Genomic DNA, 16,034 nt, shown 5'->3' with positions numbered 1-16,034 from the left:
TCCGTCAAACTTGAAATTCTTATCGTTAAAGTTTGATAACTCAATAAAAAAAATTGACGAGTTAAACCAGAATTATTTGGGTTAACCCGTCAAACCTGGGATCCATGTCATAAAAGTTTGATAACTAAATAGAAAAAACATTAACATTAACATACTAAATTAAATGAAAAGGTCAATTGAAAAGAAAAACAAAAAGAAATTAGTTAACCCGGAATCTGTATCATGAAAGTTTCATAAATAAATAGAAAAAAATTTAATATTAATAAAATAAATTAAACAAAAAAATATTCATTAAAAAAACAAAAAAAAAACAAAAAACAAAAAGCCTAAAGGCAAGAATTGGTTCCAATTAGTGATATGGAAACAAGTTTGATAACTAAATAGAAAAAAAAAATTTAACATTAATAAACTAAATTAAATGAAAAAAGTAATTTAAAAGAAAAATAAAAATTCATGGTTAACCCGTCAAATCTGGAATCCGTATCATGAAAGTTTTATAACTATAAAAAAGGAAAAATAAAGGAAAAAAAACCTATATGAAGAAAAAACTAATAAACAAAAAGAAAACAAATCAGAATTAATTAGTTTATCCCGTTAAACTTAGGATTTATATCATAAAAGTTTGATAATTAAATAGAAAAAAATTAATATTAACAAACTAAATTTTTCAAAAATTAATTATAAAGAAAGAAAAAAAAAGCCAAAAAAAAGATTAATTTTAAAGAAAAAAACAAAGGGAAAAAACCTAAATAAAGAAAAAAAATATGAATTAAGTGAATTAACATTTCAAACCAGGTTAACCTGTCAAACATGAGATTCGTGTCAAGAAAGTTTGATAACTCAATAGAAAAAAATTATAGGTTAACCCGTTAAACCTGGGATTTGTGTCATGAAAGTTTAATAACTAAATAGAAAAAAAAAATTAACATTAACTAACTAAATTAAAAAAGAATATTAATTAAAAAGAAAAAAAAGTAGAAAAAAACCTAAAGGAAGAAAAAAATAATGAAGAAAAAGAAAAAAGTTGAATTAACTGGGTTAACCCGTCAAATTAGGCTAATTCGTCAAACTTAGGACCCGTGTTATGAAAGTTTGATAACTCAATAGGAAAAATAATTTTACAAGTTAACCCAGAATTAACCAAGTTAATCCGTCAAACTTGAAATTCTTATCGTTAAAGTTTGATAACTCAATAAAAAAAATTGACGAGTTAAACCAGAATTATTTGGGTTAACCCGTCAAACCTGGGATCCATGTCATAAAAGTTTGATAACTAAATAGAAAAAACATTAACATTAACATACTAAATTAAATGAAAAGGTCAATTGAAAAGAAAAACAAAAAGAAATTAGTTAACCCGGAATCTGTATCATGAAAGTTTCATAAATAAATAGAAAAAAATTTAATATTAATAAAATAAATTAAACAAAAAAATATTCATTAAAAAAACAAAAAAAAAACAAAAAACAAAAAGCCTAAAGGCAAGAATTGGTTCCAATTAGTGATATGGAAACAAGTTTGATAACTAAATAGAAAAAAAAAATTTAACATTAATAAACTAAATTAAATGAAAAAAGTAATTTAAAAGAAAAATAAAAATTCATGGTTAACCCGTCAAATCTGGAATCCGTATCATGAAAGTTTTATAACTAAATATAAAAAAAAATTAACATTAATAAACTAAATTAAACAAAAAAATATTCAAAAAAAAACTAAAAAAAACTAAAAACTAAAAACCTAAAACCTAAAAGCAAGAATTGGTTCAAATAAAGTTTGATAATTAAATAGAAAAAAATTAATATTAACAAACTAAATTTTTCAAAAATTAATTATAAAGAAAGAAAAAAAAAGCCAAAAAAAAGATTAATTTTAAAGAAAAAAACAAAGGGAAAAAACCTAAATAAAGAAAAAAAATATGAATTAAGTGAATTAACATTTCAAACCAGGTTAACCTGTCAAACATGAGATTCGTGTCAAGAAAGTTTGATAACTCAATAGAAAAAAATTATAGGTTAACCCGTTAAACCTGGGATTTGTGTCATGAAAGTTTAATAACTAAATAGAAAAAAAAAATTAACATTAACTAACTAAATTAAAAAAGAATATTAATTAAAAAGAAAAAAAAGTAGAAAAAAACCTAAAGGAAGAAAAAAATAATGAAGAAAAAGAAAAAAGTTGAATTAACTGGGTTAACCCGTCAAATTAGGCTAATTCGTCAAACTTAGGACCCGTGTTATGAAAGTTTGATAACTCAATAGGAAAAATAATTTTACAAGTTAACCCAGAATTAACCAAGTTAATCCGTCAAACTTGAAATTCTTATCGTTAAAGTTTGATAACTCAATAAAAAAAATTGACGAGTTAAACCAGAATTATTTGGGTTAACCCGTCAAACCTGGGATCCATGTCATAAAAGTTTGATAACTAAATAGAAAAAACATTAACATTAACATACTAAATTAAATGAAAAGGTCAATTGAAAAGAAAAACAAAAAGAAATTAGTTAACCCGGAATCTGTATCATGAAAGTTTCATAAATAAATAGAAAAAAATTTAATATTAATAAAATAAATTAAACAAAAAAATATTCATTAAAAAAACAAAAAAAAAACAAAAAACAAAAAGCCTAAAGGCAAGAATTGGTTCCAATTAGTGATATGGAAACAAGTTTGATAACTAAATAGAAAAAAAAAATTTAACATTAATAAACTAAATTAAATGAAAAAAGTAATTTAAAAGAAAAATAAAAATTCATGGTTAACCCGTCAAATCTGGAATCCGTATCATGAAAGTTTTATAACTAAATATAAAAAAAAATTAACATTAATAAACTAAATTAAACAAAAAAATATTCAAAAAAAAACTAAAAAAAACTAAAAACTAAAAACCTAAAACCTAAAAGCAAGAATTGGTTCAAATTAGTGATACCGAAAACAAGTTTGATAACTAAATAAAAAAAAAATTTAACATTAACAAACTAAATTAAATAAAAAAATTAATTAAAAAGAAAAATAAAAAAATATGGTTAACCCGTCAAACCCGGAATCCGTATTATGATAGTTTTATAACTAAATAAAAAAAAATTTAACATTAATAAACTAAATTAAACAAAAAAAAATTTCATTAAAAAAGCAAAAAAAAAGACTAAAGGCAAGAATTGGTTCAAATTAGTGATACCGGAAAAAAGTTTGATAACTAAATAGAAAAAAAATTTAACATTAACAAACTAAATTAATTAAAAAAAATAAAAAAATCTGGTTAACCCGTTAAATCCGGAATCTGTATCATTAAAGTTTCATAACTAAATAGAAAAAAATTAACATTAATAAACTAAATTAAACAAAAACATATTCATTAAAAAAAGAAAAAGAAAGAAAAAAAAACCTGAAAGCAAGAATTGGTCCAAATTAGTGATACCAGAAATAAGTTTGATAACTAAATAGAAAAATATTTAACATTAACAAACTAAATTAAATAAAAAATTAATTAAAAATAAATACAAAAAAAATCTGGTTAACCTGTCAAACCCGGAATTCATATCATGAAAGTTTTATAACTAAATAGAAAAAAAATTAACATTAATAAACTAAATTAAAAAAATTATTAAAAAAATAATAAAAAACAAAGTAAAAAAACAACCTAAAGGCAAGAATTGATTCAAATTAATGGTACCAGAAACAAATTGGAAAGTATAAAAAAAATTGCATTAATATATTAGAAACAACTATCGATTTTTATCTTTTTTTCAAAATTAAATAAAATGATTTAAAAATTGCATTAGTGGTTATTTATTTTTTTTATAGAAATTCAAAGGGATTGTTTCATATGTAGGATGAAAAATGACAAGTTAAAGTTTTATAATTGAATCCACTTATAAAAAAAAACATGTAACATAAGTTTGTGATTGATTTAAAATGTGTTATGGATATATTTATAAAATACTTGGATATCGTAAAATTCAAAAAAGGAATTTGAAATCAATAAACAATCAATTTAACATAAATAATAATTATTTTAAATTTAATTATTGAATCAAGTTAAAATTTTATTTGTATTTAAATTAATTACTAGATTCAGTTAAAATTGAAAGTTGTCTTAAAAAAATACCTCATTTTTAAATAAATAATTTATTTTGTAAATGTATAATATTTTTACAAAAATAATTTTTAATTTAAATATATCAAAATAATATTTTTTTAACATTAATATATTAGAAATATGAAAATAAATATAAAAAATATAAATTTAATATTTATCTCAAATACAAATATTTTAACAAATAAATTAAACCATGAAATCAAACACACGGTATAGCAAAGTGTCCATGTTTACAGTGAAAGGACATTGATAGTTGAAAGAATCTAGAGAGGCACCACCTAGCAAGGAAACATGGGATGTACAAGTGGTCCCTGTATTAGTGTGTTTGGGTATGGGGTATGATGGTCTTTTTCAATGGTATAATATTTTTAAATCACGCATCACACCTTTTAAAAGCAAAATATATATGTTTTTCATTGAAAATTAGCCATGACATCTCCCACCCAAACATAAAATGAACCTTCTTTTGTGCATAATTCCAAAGCCCGACCCGAGGTTTTTTTTAATATATATAAAAATATTCATACATGATACAATACGCACTTGTTTACTGCCATGCATCCCGTCGCCAGATATATCTATTTTTTAAATATTAAAAATTTAAAGAATTTTTTTTATAATGATATTAAATACAACCAAATAGTTTAATATTAAAATTCTTCAATTACGTTATTTATCTAACTCGAGTTTTAATTAAACCATATTTATCTAACTTGAGTTTTAATTAAACCGTATAAGAGTTAACTCGACTTAAATCAATTAATTTTATAGATTTAAATGTAATCTTGATAACCAATAAAAAATGACTTGTTTTTAAAAAAACTTTAAAAGAATAAAAAAAATTACTGAAACAATAATATATTTGATCAATTTCGATTCCTGCAACGTGAGTCACATATTCTATTGAGTTTAACATTTTTTTATAAAATTTTTAATTTAATTATATGATAAAAATAAATGCTCAAAATTGAATATCATCATAAAAATAAACACTTATTTAAAACAATTATTCTTAAAAGAAAACAAAAATCATTGTAGTTTTATTTCTCAATTGATCCAACAGTCAAGGACAATATAAGAAAACAATTAAAAAACCTAAAATGAAAGGGAAAAAAAACATATTCAATCAGTGGGTTAACCAGGCTAACACGTGATAGAAGAGTTCGCTCTGTTGCATAAGATCCTCGAACGTACCACGCTCACCATACACGAACTATTTTCGTTCTCTTCCATGACTGTGTTTGACCCCGATCTATGAAAAGGCAATGCCAAATCTTTGGTTTGGCAGAGTGAAACCTCCAAACCTGTGAATCAGGTTATAGTCTCCACTAGAATTATAATTTGTTTAAATTAATTTTTTATTTAACTATACAATAACAAAATTAGACGATCGTGAAATTAAACACAACCCTAATATCAAGATTTTTTTTTGAGACCGCAATAGTCTTATAAAATTAAATTAACTATGAAACTGAATTTCCAATTAACTCAATATCTAAGGATGAAATCGAAAAAAAAAGTTATCAAAAGTTATACAAAAAAAGTTAAACTTGTCAAACTTAAAAATCAGATGACTAGTTAAACCTGTGAATAAGTTTATGGATTTTATAAAGTTTAATAACATGACCTTTTTCTCAAAATATTTTTTTCACTAAACTAAAAAAATCAAGTTCAATTAAAAAAAAACAACTCACCAAACTTATAAAATGAGACTTGAGTTATTTTGGCAAACTTGCAAATTAAGCTAACCTAATAGAAAAATAAAATAAAAAGAAACAAATTATGAAGTCAAATTCTCAATCATTCTAATATTAAAAGATAAAATTAATAAAAATAAATTTAAAAACAAAATCATAGTAAAAAATCAAAAAAAAAAACAAAGAAAGCAAAATACTATGAATTACTGTTGTAATTCATAGTGCAATGAGTGTGGGTGAACAATGATTTTCTATACCCTTTAATTTTTTGTTACTTTATAAAGTTTAATAATATGATTTTTCTCTAAAATTAATTTTTTTAACTGTATGATAAAAAAAATAGACTTTAAAAAAGTCAAGTTTAATTAAAAAAAAAACACTCCACCAAAACCATAAACAAGAGCAACCTGAATTATCTTAGCAAACTCGTAAACCACATTAACATTATATAAAAAAATAAAAAGAAACAAATTATAAAGTTAAATTCTCAATCATCTAAATATTAAAAAAATAAAATTGACAAAATTTAAAAAACAAATCATGAAAAAAAAGGAAAAAAAACCACATGTTAAAGCCATAGTTTTAAAACTCGACTCAGCCTAATGGGTTGATCCAGGGTTAGAACCAAATCAAGTTTGAGAAAAAATAGAGGAATGCAAAAAATTGGGTTGGCCATGTCAAAAATTCAATTACAACCCGTTAACTATTTATTTATTTTTAACAAAAATGATGTCGTTTTGTGTTATAAAAAAATGGTGTTACAAAGTTAGATTCTTAATCATCCCAATATTAAAAAATAAAATCAACAAAAATAAATTTTTTAAAAAATCATAACAAAAATTCAATGACAAAAAAAGAAAAAAGAAAGGAAAAGGAAAAGGAAAAAAAACACGTGTTGAGTCCATAGTTTTAAAACCCGGTTTAATCCAATAGGTTGATCTGAGACTCATTCAATCTGCGATTGAAACCTAGCCGGGTTTTTTTTAAAAAAGGAAGGTAGAAACAAGGGTAACCTAGTAAAAAATCATGTTACAATTCATTGACCATTCATTTTTTTATATAACAAAACAACCTCATTTTGCTTTATGAAAAAAAAAATCAACCTAGGATGAGTCGATCAAAATCAATGACCCGGGATAAGTTTAAAAACTATAGTTAAAAAACTTAAAAGAGCAAAAAAAACCACATAATCTAGTTATTTATCAATGTTATCTATAAAAAACTAAATGTGAGGAAACATTGTAGAAAAAAAACCTGAGCAAGCTCGGGTTAATTTGATTAATCCACGTTCTGAGATAACCCCAAAGAAAAAAAAGTTCAATATTCAATAATCTAAAGTCAAAAATAAAAAAATAAATAGAAAAAACTAAAGTTAAATCGGACTAGTTTTTAAAACTAATAATTTCTGATCATAAGACGAAGATAACCATAAATAAGATAAAAAAAAATTTTAAACAAAATTCTTTATTATAAAATTAAAAAGAAAATAAATAATAATTAGAATAATAATGACTAAATCTAGTTTAAAAACCAATAAAACATAATAATAAGAAACTTAATTAAAAAAATTAAAAAAATTCAATGCCTATACACACATGAAAGCACAATAAAATCCGTTTGTCTTTTATATTTTCCTAACAAGATGTGCTCATCGAATAGAAGAAAAAAAAATTAGCTGAAAAAAAAAACAAAAGAAAGGTACGGACACATTCATATAAGAAAACAAAAACATTTAATAAAAAAAATTGAAAATTACCTAAAACCGCCCTTCATGCATCTAATATATAGATTATTTTGATAAGAAGATTTTTAAAATAAATTTTTTAAATAAATTTTTTAAATATAATTTTTACTTCAACATATATAATTTTTTTAAATATAATTTTTACTTCAACATATTTAGAGATTGTTTGAAGTTGTGGTGCATCTTATATTTTATGATTTTTTAATTTTTTTTTAATTTTTTTTTAATATTATAATGTCAAAATTATTATTATTTTTTAAATAAATTATTTTAATATATTTTTTTTATAAAAAGTATTTTAATGGTTAATACCATATCTTATTTCACAAATAAAAAGGTATTAATTTTTTTTTAATATGCTAGAACAATGTACGGGGATTGCATCTTCTAAAATAGTTTTTTTAATTTTTTTTATTAAACGAGAAAAATAAACATTCATTGTAGTTTGTTGTAGGGGTGAGAAAAAAAACCGAGAAACCGATTAAATTGAGAAAAGTGAAAAAAATAACTGAAAAAACCAAATAAAAAAAACTGATTAAAATTTTTAAAAAACCAGCCGGTTCGGTTCGGTTTCATAACAAAAAAACTGAACCGAAATCGAAAAAACCAGAAAAAACCGAGCCAATCTGAGCCAAAACCAAGACAAACCGAACAAAACCGAGACAAACCGAGTCAAAACCAAGCCAAACCGGAAAAACAGAGCCAAATAGATTTGAATTAGTTTTTTTCCTAAAAAACCAAACCGAACTGAAACTAGTTGGTTTGACTCGATTTCTGTTTAGTTTTAATTTTTTTTTTAATTTTTTTTTAATAAAAACTGAACCAAACCGAACCGAAAACTTTATCTCTTAACTCGTCCTGTCCTTGATTTTTAATTATGTTGGAAAGGAGAGCCCGTCCATTCAACACGTGTGAAGAAAGGGCAGTTCTATGGTCCCATGATCGTGCCACGTACATTATAAAAGATGCCTGTGAAGACTGAAAGAGTACGATGAGATGCCACTGCTCGTACCGTGGTTGCATCACACGTTATTTACTTAGGAAGCGATAAAAAAAATTGTATGAAAACAATTTATTTTTTTACTAAATTAAAAGGAAATTTCATTAGGGCTCTAAATTTAAATTATGTAGTATAATTATTATTTTTTTATTTTTCATGGAAAAATATTGAACTTTACTTAGAAAGTAATTTAGTTTTTTTTTTATAATTTTCAAAATGAAAGAAACAAAACAATATTGTATTTTTATCCACCACATGATATTACTAAATTATCTTTAATTTTTTGTTTTATAAATACTCTTCTATATTATCATCTCCTTTTTTATAATTATATTAAATTAATAGTGATTTAGGTTTTTTTATAAATATAAAATATTAATTAAAAATAATCATTACCAATACACATACTAAATGCTTTATTATTATTAGATGACGTGTAATGAGGTGTATAGTGGTTCACGACATGTTTTTTTTTTTATGTTGTTGAGTTTGACTTAACTATCTTTCCCATCCTTGGTGACTCATATTTCTTCTTAAATTTTAGTTGGACACTAATTAATTTTTATTTTTTTTCCCACCTCAATTTTAATGCTTGTCACTTTAAATTTTTAAAGTAGCTATTTAATTTGTTTTTACTTGAAATTTATTCTTTATTTTTTATTGGTATTTATTTTATTTAAAATAATTTATAAAATTATATTTTTTTTCAGTTTCATTATCATTCAATTTTATTATCTATCAAATTTGATTCCTATTATTTGATTTACTATTTATTTTATTTGAGATAATTTCTATAATTAAATTTCTTCTTAGCAATTTCATCCTCTATTTATATATATATATATATGGTTCAATCATTATATTTTTTATTGTTATTTTTTCTTTAGATTTTTTTTATTATTGAATTTTTTTATTTCATCGCACAACATTAAATTGGTTTGGAATTGAACATCTTGATTTAATCTGAGTCTAGAATTTCATGAATTACGAATATGAATTACGAACTTCGATATTTAACAAAAGTTTAAGAAATTTATTTGAATTTGCTTGGTTCCTCTTTTTTAATCTCATGTTTTCAAGTCTAATGTCAATTAAGACTCAATTAAAGTCCATCATTAAATTAATTAGAAATTAAACTTTTTAATTTAATCCAAATCTAGAATTTTATAAATTACAAGTTTAAATATTTTACACAAATTTAAAATATTTACTCAAATTTATTTAGTTTCTATCTTTTTTAAGCTCATGTTTTAATCAAGCTTGATGTTAATTAAAACTCAATTAAAGCCCGGCCAGGAAGAGTACAGGGAAATATCTTTCATCGTCATTTGTATGTGTGGAGCAAGAATTTAAACTATTCATGTGAACTTACAATAAAACCTAAATAATATATATAAATCAGGTTAATTTACACTTTGTTTTACATTACGATCCAACTATGTTTTTGAATTGTTTTACCACAAAAGTTATTTTTTTTTATATTTTTAAATTGATGTGTTAAAAAAAATAATTTTAAATTATCCAACCAATTTAACATATTGTGGGCATGACTGTTACTCAAATCATTAATTTTACAAGTTAATGTAATATACAGATAACATTTTATTTCACTCCTTAAATGTTTTTACCACTTAATCTCTTAACAATTTGTTTTTTTTTTAATTTAAGCCTGGGTCACGAAGAGGTTAAAACAAAAGTGACGTGAATTATTTTTAACCAGATTATCATCTAAATACGATGACTAATTCACTCTTGACCTATTAAATTAAATAAGTTATATCAAATTTCTTTTATTTATAGTAGTCGATTAATTTAATTTTATATACCAATAAAATTTTTAATTCTCATTTCAAATATTTCATGATTTGCATTAAAAAATAAAAAAGCCACATATAATAATTAAATTTTAATCTGACCGGCAGCGAAGTACACGCCATAACCTGGTGGTTTTCTAGAAACAATAACTTTTGTGGTGTGTCAATATTATATATTCCAAAAAAACAAATGGCAATTCCGTAGCTTAAAGATATGCCAATGAATTCATAAAGAGGTTTCTTTGTTGAATCTCAAACCCTATAAAATAAAAAGAAAATAAAAAAAGAAAGAAAAGTGAACGCTGATAGTCAAGGTGGCCTTCGAGTGATGGATGGTGCGGCTTATCACCGAGCCGTATAGAAGTTACAAGAGCAACGTCAAAGAATCTGGGCTAAATCCGAACCTTTTTGGTTCCTCATGATTTTACAGAGGATTAATTGTAATCAGGAAAGAAAAACGACAAAAGCAAAGAAACAGAGAAGATAATTTATTTAGCCAAGAAGTAAATTGCAAGACATAGGGAATATAGTCAGAGAGATGGAGATGGGCTCTTGTTGGGCTCTTCACCAGCACCGGGTACATGCTCGAGCAGACAGAACAGGCGGTTGGGGTCCTATCGAGGATAAGGATGTGTTTGATATTACAGTTGTTACTGTGATTATGATTTAAAAAAAGTTATTTTATAAAAAGTATTTTTAATTGAAATTAGTTTGAAAAAATATATGTTTGGTTAAAATTGTGATTGGAATTGAGGTGGAGTAAAAAGTAATTTAATGTATTTGGTTAATAGGACTTTTGAAATTGAGGTTATAAAATAATTTTAAAAAATTATCATTAATATTGATAGTTTTTAATTTAAATATTATAAATTTAACTATTGTTATTACATTGAGGTTATAAAATAATTTTAAAAAATTATCATTAATATTGATAGTTTTTAATTTAAATATTATAAATTTAACTATTGCTATTACATCATGAAATAAATAATACTTTATATAAATTATTTTTTATTATTCCATTAAACTATCTACAATTCCATCACGTATGAAATACATTCGACAAAGACTATATTTTTTTTTTATTTCTTAAACACGCAACAACATCATGTATAATATAATTAGAAAAAAAATTGGGATTGTGATTAAATTCTGCAAATGTTATGTCATCAAGCGATCTCTGTCTAATTTATACAGTGTCAAACAAATAATGTAAACACTAGTTGTTTTAATAAAACACAACTAAAATATAAAAAATAAAAAATAATTTTTATTTTTTATTTTACTAAGTTGAACTTAATTCAATGTATTTTAAGCTTGGGACCAGTTCGACCAAAATACTTTAGTTAGCTATATTGTTTACGTGAACAATGTACCATGCTACATTATTCTTTTTAACCATAATAAAAAATATTATAAGAGTGATCTTTCATTTCTTTTCTAAGCAAATAGGAGAACTCAGTGGATTAAATTGAGAACTCAACGAATTAATTAGCAATAACAATGGATAGCCATGCTCCACTGTTCATGCTAATTAATTAGCATGAAACGCGTAGAAAGTAGTATTCGCCTGCTTTTCTTTCTCCTGCGTTTTAAACGCAAGAACAATGTGAGACCCATGAATAGTAAGTTACTTTTTTTCTTTACTAAACGAGTTGCATCTGCGTTTTATTTAAAACGCAGATGCAACCTCATTACCAAACGCCTTCAAAGTTTGGAGATTCAAAAGCGAAGGGTGCCCCTCCCTGCTAGTCTCTTCAGCATTCTTTCTTTTCCCTATCTCCCCCCCTTATCACTTTTCTCTTTATTATCTTCTTTTGAGAATGGAAGGAGAAGAAGGGGCTTCTGCAAAAAGTGAAAATAAAAGAAGGTTAAGAAGAATTTGTGTCTTCTGTGGCAGCAGAGCTGGGTACAAATCTTCGTTTAGCGATGCTGCTGTTGAGCTTGGTAAACAGCTGGTAATGTATATTCACAGTCAAGGATCAATGCAACAAATCAAAGAATCGCATTCTCCATCCTTTTATACTTTTCATACCGAACCGACTTGTGTATTCTCCGTGTCCTTTCATATATGGGAGGTTTCTTGTGTTGCTTAGCAGATATCTTTCCTTGTAATAATTGTCAGGTCAAGAGAAAGATTGATTTAGTCTATGGTGGAGGGAGTGTAGGTCTCATGGGCTTGATCTCACAGACTGTGTTTAATGGAGGTTGCCATGTTCTTGGGTATAACTTGCTATCTTTTATTTCCTTACGTTTAATATTTGCCCCTCTTTTGGCTGCTATTAGAAAATCCGGCATTGACATGTACACTTGTTCATGTTTTGTTTGTATAGAGTGATTCCTAAGGCTCTAATGTCTCTTGAGGTATGCCATTCCATCCCTATAATTGCATAAATCGTTTGTGTCATCTAGCATCTTCTTCCATCTTAGTGGGAGAATGAAATTAAGTCTCTGCATGACAGATATTAGGAGAAACCGTCGGAGAAGTGATAGCTGTTGCGGACATGCACCAAAGAAAGGCAGAAATGGCAAAACATGCTGATGCCTTTATTGCCCTTCCTGGTACATGTATTCTCATTCAAGGGTAACTACTCATGCATAAAATATAACAAAAATACATGTCGAGTCAAGTTTTAGTGAATCTTTGTCAACAGGTGGTTATGGAACCATGGAAGAACTGTTAGAGATAATTGCCTGGTCTCAGCTTGGAATCCATGAAAAACCAGTAAGATCAAATTGGCCTTAACTTGTAGATTCTATGTGTCTTTGATTGATACTCTTACAATTTAGAATATAAATTTTGATAGGTGTATTCCTTCTTTCATTTTCACTTCTCTACCAGGTGGGACTATTAAATGCAGATGGATATTATGACAGTTTGCTTGCCTTGTTCGATAAGGGAGTTGAAGAAGGTTTCATAAGAGACACTGCAAGGCACATAATAATTACAGCAGAGACAGCAGCTGAGCTTATCGAGAAAATGGAGGTATAAAAGAAAAGTAGCCCAGTTTCTTTTATTGTCTATATAAATATACGCGTTGGGGTTGGTTGCTGAATTATTGGAGAGGATGATAGGGTAAAGTTTCAGATAGAAGCAGGGAATAATTTATTATTGTTTTGATTGCTATGATGCAGCAGTACGCACCAGTTCATGACAAGGTTGCACCCAGACAAAGCTGGGAAGTGGACCAATTATCAGAGCCTCGTCCAAGTGGGGACCCCTAGGATCGAAGATCTTAATGATCCAAGTGTATACATCTATAAATAAGACAAGACACATGCGGGTGCGGTTTGACTTTAATAAAAAAGAAAAGGACAGCAAGTTAACAATTATCTCTTCAGTGGGGAGATCCCATGTCTTAATCACCCATTTTTATCTTCATGAATGTTCTAGCTCTCCTTAAACCAGTTGAATAATAAGAGATTCTCAAGTACTTTCTCTACCCTCCTGTCATCTGACCATTGACCATGTCAAGAAAGCATACAAATGTGACCTGGGAACTGGGGTAAGGGCAGAGAGACTGAGAGGGATAGAATGATAAATCGTTGTTCGCTGCGGGAATTAATTTTCTTTGGGGCCGGGAGCGGCGAGAGAACTCTGTCCACTTGCTTCTGGGCCCAATCGTTTATTAGATTCCGTTGAGTGGAGTGGTGAATTCCGATTTTGGCTGCATTGCCGCCAGGACGTCTGAAATCATAATTGACAGTTTTGTTGCTTAGTGCCTTGTCAACTCTTATTTTGATAACCACCATTTGTAAAGAAGAGTGTAGGGTTTTTTCCTGCAGCGCAGAGCCAGTCTCACTGCAAGAAAATTGGCAATAAATCCACACGTGAAGCTGGAAATGACGAGCATCAGAAGGGATGGGCCGAATGGATGGTAATCATGACCTGTTCCGGTTTTGGAATTTCGAAGATTGAAAACAGTAGGTAATAGTGTTCTTCAAACATCCACTCGTCGAAGCCGGCGGAGCCCCATGTTCTAAAGATCAGCCCTAGTTTTAGCAGAAATCCTTGCCTTCACTTACTTTCAAAATTTTAACACAACGGCACTCAAGAAGTTTGCATGCATACAATACAGCTTTCTACAAACACTCCCTCCTACTTTTAGTTGCAATCTGACAAAACAGAGAGGAGAAAACCATATTAAAAGAATCTTCTCATTCAAAACCACTGGCGCCTGAAAAAACGATACGGTAACCACTCCTCGCGGGAGGACAATGACAATGAATAAAAAAAAAGAACATAATCATGAAGAAAATTAGGAGATTTTGTAGAGGCTTTTTTTATCTCATGCATTGCTGGCAAGTCCTGTGTTAAGCGCGCACTCACATGCCTATGTGGTAGGAATCTAGAATAGGATGGATAGTCCCGTCTCGTCACGAAATTCAGTTGCTTCCCCATTTGCGAACATATAAAATTGCATCCATCAATTCATCTTTGAAAAAGGAAATAGGTGGGGGAATTTCCCCCCATTAGCACTGTTCTTTTAAAAATTGTTCAAATAAAACAAAGTAAATAAAGTAAACCAGCGCAGTTTAATACAAATCATAATTAGAAATAGTAACTTTATAAAAAGTCCATATTAGAAATATTGACTTATAGAAAAAGTGTTAAAATAAGTTGGCATAAATTAATTTTTTTTTTTTATCTCATGAGCACAAAAAGCTTTAATTATAATACCTAGCATCAGGTCTCAATAAAATGAATATAATATTCTCAAAAAAAATAAGTGATAAAAGTCTGCAATATTTTCTTTGTATAAGCAAGTGAATCACTCGCTATGTGTAACCTATTCCAGTTATTATTAATAATTTTTTATGTTATTAAATTTATCTTATTGTAATTTTTTTTTATTTCTTTATCTTTTTTTTTATTGTAATTGTTCACTTGTTTTTGAACATAAAGTGTAGTTATTCTATTTATATTAATGATTTTCCGATGTAGTTTTATTCATATTATTAAAATCTTTTCAATAATAATTATAATTTTATAATCAATACTCTAATATGTTTTTAGAATCCTTTTCTTTTCTTTTCTTTTCTTTCATCTCTCTTCTTTGAAATTTGTAAATTAGATATTCTCCACTTTTTTCAAGCTCATTATTTTTAATTGTAACATAAATAAAATTGTGCTATTTCATTAAAAAAAATTAAACAAGTTATTTTGTCAATTTCAAAAAAAAAAAAACAGTGCTGATTATTATTATTATTAGTATTTTAAAAAATCAATAGGTGGAGCAAGGAACTGTCCAGAAGGCAGGGTTCGTCAAAGCAATTTAGATTTTTCCATTCCGAAGCCTCTTATATCTCAATATTTCTGCTAATTTCCACCGTTAATTTTCCCTATAAAAGCAACATTCAATTCTATGTAGAATTTTAAGCGCAGTTACCGAAGTAAGCAAGTGGGAGCAGAATGTTAGTTAAAAAAAAAACAAAAAACAAAAAACGACGAAACTAAGAACGAACGTTGCAAACTAAGCAAAAATGTTGTCCCACGAAGCTATAAAAATCTATGAACTCATCAAATTAGCATGAGCACCAGCGGAGCTCTGAGGCTTCCTTGAAACTTCACAACAGACTTTAGGTTAGGTTTCGGCCCCAATAGTTTCCTCGCAGGCTATTTCTAACCCAGAAAGTCAACCTACATGCTTTACTCATCTAGGTTAAATCCCACCCCCAAC

The 16,034-nt window shown here is 26.6% G+C and overlaps 1 protein-coding gene across 1 annotated transcript; it reads left to right on the top strand.

Moving 5' to 3' along the window:
• Positions 1-10,806: 10,806 nt before the first annotated feature.
• On the top strand, positions 10,807-13,794 carry LOC105141745 (cytokinin riboside 5'-monophosphate phosphoribohydrolase LOG1-like). The gene is made up of 8 exons (XM_011049089.1): positions 10,807-10,980; positions 12,065-12,311; positions 12,479-12,576; positions 12,687-12,717; positions 12,816-12,915; positions 13,008-13,078; positions 13,196-13,339; positions 13,489-13,794. The coding sequence occupies exons 1-8, from the start codon at positions 10,892-10,894 to the stop codon at positions 13,576-13,578; spliced, it is 870 nt and encodes a 289-aa protein (XP_011047391.1). The 5' UTR covers positions 10,807-10,891; the 3' UTR covers positions 13,579-13,794.
• The last annotated feature ends 2,240 nt before the right edge of the window (positions 13,795-16,034 follow it).

The sequence above is a fragment of the Populus euphratica genome, unplaced genomic scaffold (assembly GCF_000495115.2).
Source record: "Populus euphratica unplaced genomic scaffold, PopEup_1.0 scaffold127.1, whole genome shotgun sequence".
Taxonomy (NCBI): Eukaryota; Viridiplantae; Streptophyta; class Magnoliopsida; order Malpighiales; family Salicaceae; genus Populus; species Populus euphratica.
Note: the sequence above shows the minus strand (reverse complement) of the source record. Positions and strands in the feature narration are given on the sequence as shown.